This window comes from Colletotrichum fructicola, assembly GCF_000319635.2.
Source record: "Colletotrichum fructicola Nara gc5 chromosome Unknown KSG_Nara_v1_contig01, whole genome shotgun sequence".
NCBI classification, from domain to species: Eukaryota; Fungi; Ascomycota; class Sordariomycetes; order Glomerellales; family Glomerellaceae; genus Colletotrichum; species Colletotrichum fructicola.
In genome coordinates this window covers 6,792,765-6,798,764 of record NW_027094051.1, presented here as the reverse complement: position 1 = coordinate 6,798,764, position 6,000 = coordinate 6,792,765, and the positions used below count along the sequence as shown (strand labels likewise).

General features: G+C 55.1%; 1 protein-coding gene across 1 annotated transcript; it reads right to left on the bottom strand.

Annotated features, from left to right (window-relative positions):
- Positions 1-3,836: 3,836 nt before the first annotated feature.
- CGGC5_v001932 (uncharacterized protein) lies at positions 3,837-4,558 on the bottom strand (the record flags this gene model as incomplete). Its single annotated transcript, XM_066150900.1, has 5 exons — positions 3,837-3,883; positions 3,950-4,003; positions 4,065-4,125; positions 4,361-4,429; positions 4,514-4,558. 5 exons carry the CDS (start codon positions 4,556-4,558, stop codon positions 3,837-3,839), a joined length of 276 nt encoding a protein of 91 aa, XP_066009681.1.
- Positions 4,559-6,000: the final 1,442 nt, after the last annotated feature.

Sequence of the window (6,000 nt, the reverse complement as noted above, 5' to 3'; positions counted from 1 at the left end):
GCTACAGTTCAGTGGAACGTCTTGGTCGCAAAGTATGGCCGGAGAGTCCTTAGTTCTCGAGCCAACGGCAGGTTCGTAGGTTGTTGGTGACAGGCCGTGTCTTTTTTTCCGAGGTCAAGAGCGGTAGGTGAATTGGTCCAAGGCGCGAAGGGTTCAAGTAGCGGCGGTTGGCTTGTACTTGAAGAATGGAAAGAAGGATGATGGAAGAATGGTAACAAGCGAATGATACCAGAGTGAAGTGAGACTTGAGGCGGCGCGGCGATGGTGTATAAAGATGGCGGCCAAGATAGCGCGGACCACCCAAGGGCTCGGGTTTATGGTTAAATGGGGATGTGATGACAACAAAGTCGACTAGCCACGGCCCTGAGCGAGGATCTCTCAAAGTGGCAAGGATAGCGTTGTCTTTGCCAGATCACGGAAAGGACGCCTCTTTTTTTTTCCTCTTTCCTGGCTGAGAGGAGGTTGACGGTAATGCCTGGGGAGAGCGGCACTAAAATAGTGCGCTAGAGAGGTAAAGGAAGGGCTGGGCTCCTCCGCTTGAGTTCAGGCCGAGCAGCTTAGCGTCTGGATCGGAGATAGAGCAGGGGGGAGGCCCACGAGCTGATGGAGCCCGGGAACCAGAGGCGGCGAGGAGTGCCGTAGGTACACGCTCAGTGAGGAGTCGCTATAGCGGCAGTGGCAGCTGCGAAAGCTGGAGGTAGGGAGGGCGGTGGTAGAGTGGGGATGGGATGTCGAATTGTTCCTCTTTGCGTATAGCGCAGGGTGTGTGCTGTCTTTGATCGGGAAGGCGTATGTCTGGATTTGGCGTGGTCTAGGCTAGGACCTGACTTGCGGTTTGCGAAAGATTTGTGAATGGAAGATGGGAGTCCCGAGAAAGCGAATGACTCTTGTCTGATCTGGCTTGCGGATGCAGGAGAACTCAAGATGCAGATGCAACAGAGGAAAAGAAGCAGCAGAAGCGAGGGCGCAGTGCAGATGGAAAAAGTGTGAGTTGAATGCGCGTTAAGCGTGTCAAGGTCTGCGTCTTCCAGGTGTGATTGACGGGAGCTTGTGCGTGTGTGTGTGATTTGCAGTACACAGCGCAGGGCAGCACAGCTCAGCAGGGCAGCCCGGGTAGCGTAGCGTGGGTGTGAACTTGGGAGCAGCGTGGGTAGGCCGGGGGGGGAGGTTGAGGCAGCTGGGTGTGTGGTGGTGGTGGTGCTCGGTGCTTGCGGTGGTGGTAGGGGGGCGTGGTGGCCTTCGCCTTGGCCTTGGTACCAATGGTGGGTTGGGTGGTTGAAGGGTGGTGGTGGTGGGCTGGTCTGTTGGTGGAGGGTGTGTGTTGCTCCTTCTTTCTTCCCGAGTCTTGCTCGAGTCGAGTTGACGTGACGAACGTATCGGCAGCGGGAAAGACGTAGTCAGACGCGCTGGTTGTGCAGTAGCAGCAGGTATGAGCGTCGTGCGCGTGCGTTGGTAGTGCGATTCGATTCCCCCGTTGGTACTAAGGGAAAGTAGTCGACGTCGCAGTAGCGCTGGAGGCGTACGGAGAAGGTACGGATGTTGCGCGTGAGATGAAAGTGGAAGTGTGGATGTGGACGGCAATGAAAGAGAGAAAGCTATCTATCTCTCTGTCTGTTGGTCTGTGTCTGTGTTTCTGGTGTCTGTTCTCTGACTCTCGCCCGGTACGGTACGGCAAGTGAGGTCAAGGAAAGGAGAAGGGGCAGAGACGAGCTAGCGGATGGGGGTGAAGGGGGTAAACCCAATGAAGGCTATGACGAGGGGAGGGAGTTCTCGATCTTAGCGCCGTTCCCGGGAGAAAGAACGAATTTAATACTCCTCGGACGGAAGAGGGAAAGGGAAAAACCCAAACAATGGGGTAACGCAGGCAATTATGGGACGCCTGGGTAGGTACGGATACAGGTTGGGAGGTTAGCGAACGAGGGCTGGCTCGCGGTGGAGACGCGCAACGACAGCCTGCGCGAGGGGAAAGGGAGTCGCCAGAGATGGAGGGGACTCGGGAGAGGAGGGGTGGTAGGTAGGTGCGAATGTGAAAAAGCAGCAGGATGAACCTGGACTCCTGGAGTCGTGACCTGGACGTGGAGAGGAGGGTCAAGGAATGCCTTAGCCCACGGACGAGGAGAGTGTGCGGGAAGGAAGAGGGGATGTTGAGAAAGACCCAGCCTCGAAGTGGGTGAGGGATGAGAATTAGAGTAGTGTACGGGATAGTCGAAAAAAAAAAACCACGGAAGAGGAGGAGCTTGCCCTGTGGTCCTCTTGTCTGCCTGTATTTCTTAGGTGAAGGCGGAACTACGAACATGCAAATGGGAAGGCAGGAAGGGTGATGGCCGTTGCTGCCGTGCCTAAGTGGTCTGGTGCGTCGTATGCCTCTCTCTCACTCTCCCTCTCTTTTCCCCCTGTCACTTTCTGCGAGATGAGATACTCGAGAGCAGGGAAGGGGCTACGATGATGGCCGCCGAGTCTGCGCAGCGAGCCCCGTCTTCCTGTCTCCGTCTGATGGGTGGCAGATGGAAGACGACGACGACTACGCGGACCGGCCCAGGGGGAGGAGTGAAAGCAGGAAGCCCGTGGGTGTTTTTTTTTTTTGGCCCCTCCTGCCCTGCTTTTCTCTACCTCTACCGCAAAACGTCCTCACTCTCAGTTTGAATTCTCGCTGCTATTTGCGCTTTCCTTTCATAAAGTGTGAGGCGTGTAAAGAAGCGAGGGGGGAGAGAAAGTGCCTCAGCTCAAGGGAGGTACGTATCGGATGATGGCTCACGTAGGCATGGGATGTACCGCAGGTGTCGTTCTCGAGGCAATTGATCTGAGAGGTGACGAGGACATGTAGAAAAGATGAGCACCCTGTGAAGTGCGCGTGAAGGAAGATTGAATTGAATGTACCTGAAATGTTGATATGAGTAGATACGTACCGATTCCCACGCAAAGCTTGGGCGGCAGGAGGCGCTCCCCGATGCAGCCAGGCGGCGGGTGTAAATTTACTCCCCTCGTGCGTGCGAGTCCAGAGCCTACCTGAGCACAGAGCTCTGCTCCGGCAGCTGCTGGCTGGATGGGTTGATGCTGCTTGCCAGGATCTGCTGGCCGGGGGGTCTCCAAGGATCCAAGAGGAGGGGGGTGCGTCTTGTGGCTGATGGTTGATGGCAGGTTGAGCGAGAGAGGGAAAAAAAAAAAAAAAAAAAAAAAAGAGACCTCCTCAGGTACCAACTTTTCCTTGGCGTGGAGGAAGTTCCTTCCATGCCAATCGGAAATACGTACCGACTTCCTGCGGCAGCTAGCAATCAGCGCGGCAGGGGCATCACCCATATTCTGCCAGAGGTGGCAGGCAGGTGGCAGGCGGCAGCTGGTGCTTCCTTCCCTTTGAGTCGTCCGGCTCCGTGCACTGTATGGCAGTCGCGGGCTGTTGACGCCGCCACGCTAAGAAGCCTGCGATGATGATGGTGACGATGATGTGTTACTGCTATGGTCCACGGGACCGCGAGGTGTCCATGCTTGGCGGGCGTCGATGCCGGCGCTAGACCGAATGGAATTCCCAGTGGCTGGTGCCTCAACCACGCCATCCAACATGAAAAGCCAAGGTATCAAACCACCCAAGAATGCCCTTTGAACGATTGTTGAAAAAGCCATGATGAGGTCTACTCGTCTTTTTCGGTCATGGCTTTCTCATCGTGTCCGAGCTGGATATCTACCACAGCTGCGAGTGAAATGAAATGGAATGACCTGGTTCAACGGATGAATCAATAAAATGACCACAAGAACCCAAAGCCACTTCCAAGGAATACCTTCTCTTGCTTGGTCATTTCCTGACAAAGCGAAGAAATTGGTTGCCGCGTCGCGTGTCAGATTTATTTTTCCCGATGGGGACTTGGGGCCTTAGAAGTTGGAGCAAAATCTGTCTTGTCTTTGAATTCTGCCCAATTTGTTTTGTTTTTCCACTTGAATATTACATATTGCATACCTCTTACACCTGACCTCCCAGGATGCTCGTAGATACTGGGAGATTTGCTATGCTCTGCGTCCTGCCGCTGGTAATGCTTATCGACTGCAACTGCCGTAGTAATATCATTACTCACCTACAATTGTCGAGTCTCCAAAGGCCGCACGGCAAGGGGCGTGGCCGAGCAAAGGGGTGGGCTGTACTCAACTTATCTGACTTGACTCTGACGACCTTTGTCCAATGGCATGTTCTTGGAAATCTTCAAGTCAGGTCGAGTCATCAAGTCGATGACAATAGGTGAAGAAGGAATTGTACGCGGCGGTGGCAGGCCTCGTTATTCCCGCTGTCCGACGGCACGGGAATTGCGAGAAATCCACACCTGCTGGAAGCACAAGAAAAAATAAAAGCTTCTTTTTCGCATCCCTCCCTCACCTCCGCCTTTGGAGCTGAAGATCGGAATTCCGTAGAGCTGTAGGAACCGCCCGATTCCGGATCCGCCGTCTTGACTCGTGGGTTGGTGACATGACGAAACAAAGAAGAGGCAGATTATCCGTGGGTGCAACACCTTTGGTAAAAGTCCCGTACCTGGTGGATTATAAGTGATCGATGATGTTTCCAGGATATCACCATGGTGTGGATTAGATCGATGGCTGTACATAACTGGGCGGCCGGTGTGGATTTGTGGTATTTGGATTTCCCATTCTCAATCGAGGAATGATGGTTGAGACCGCCCCTCCACTTTGTTCCTCTGCCCCTCTTCTTGAGACCGTAACCAGGCAAAGAGAGGAGAGGAAAAGATTGGTGATGAATTGTCCATGGATGCCGAGGATAGATGGCGGATCGGGGCTGATCCTGGCTCTCGTTATTTTGGCACAAATATGATGGCAAGGAGGTGCAGGTGAGCGAGCAAAAGCCGCGCAGCGGGTCGTCGACCAGTGCAGTCCAATGCGAAAGATGAGCAATCGCGGCAGAACAGCAACATAAGCTGCCCCAGGGACAGACCCCTGCCCCCTGCGGCACAACCTTTGGGATTTCTACGGTCGAGGTCCCCAGCGGTGGGAATCACCAAATTGTGGCGGCGAGGGGTGTGGGTGACGGATGGAGGACGTGGCAAGCCTTCTGAGTGGCCGACACGACATTCGCACACACACCCAAGACATGTGCCCGCGGTTCAGATAGCCAGACACGACGACATGCCGAACTGGATGCTGCACGACCTAATGCTGGGTCTGTTGGCAGTGTCGCTGCACCTCCGAATGCGTGTCATTCCCTAAAGACGGCGAACTCCAGGTCTTGGTCGAGGTCTTGGCCTTGCTTTTAAGAGACTACGTCTCTGTCTTCTTGCTGGTTGTACGAGGCGCAGGCCGCATGGCAGGTTGTACGTACAGGTGGAGGTGAGTGAAGCGGACCGTCATGGTGTCGATACTTTGGCATGTTCCCCGTACACCGAATGTCTACCGAAGTTCTGGGAGGGGTCAATTATGCGTAGCGCCAAGGAAGCGAGGTAAGGGACCAGCACACGGCCGCCGCAGCGTCTTGCATAGGAAACCTGGAGTCTGGAGAATGAGATGGACGGGTAAGGCCATCCTCGCTGCAATGCAAGGTAGGGCTCGTTGCGAGAAAAGGAGTTAGACCCCAAATAGGAGATGGTTGGCCGCGCCGCGGAACGGGAGCGTGGGCTCAGGGAAACGGAGGGTAGCGTGTGCCTCGGTACCGTGCGAGGAGGGAGAAGAGAACGGGAGAGGGTTGGGAGCTGGAAGGCCGGAGATGTTGGAGCCCAGAGCTGAGGGCCGGAGCCTGGAGGTTAGGACAAGCAAGCGCAGACAAGGTCCAGGGCCAGATAACCGCGGCCGCGGAGCTGAGGGAAAGCGCACCGCAAGTGGATTCCTGTGTTTTTTTTGTGCCCTTCCCGCCTTCCCTCTGGCCCCTCTCTGTCGACATTTGGTGACATTGTGGTGGTACGCCGTGCAGATAGGGAGGTCTGGGAGTATGGCGGTACGGCGGTACAACGGGACGGCGGACGGCGCAAATACGTGCTGTTGGTATAGGGTTCCCTGACTTTGGGTTTCCAT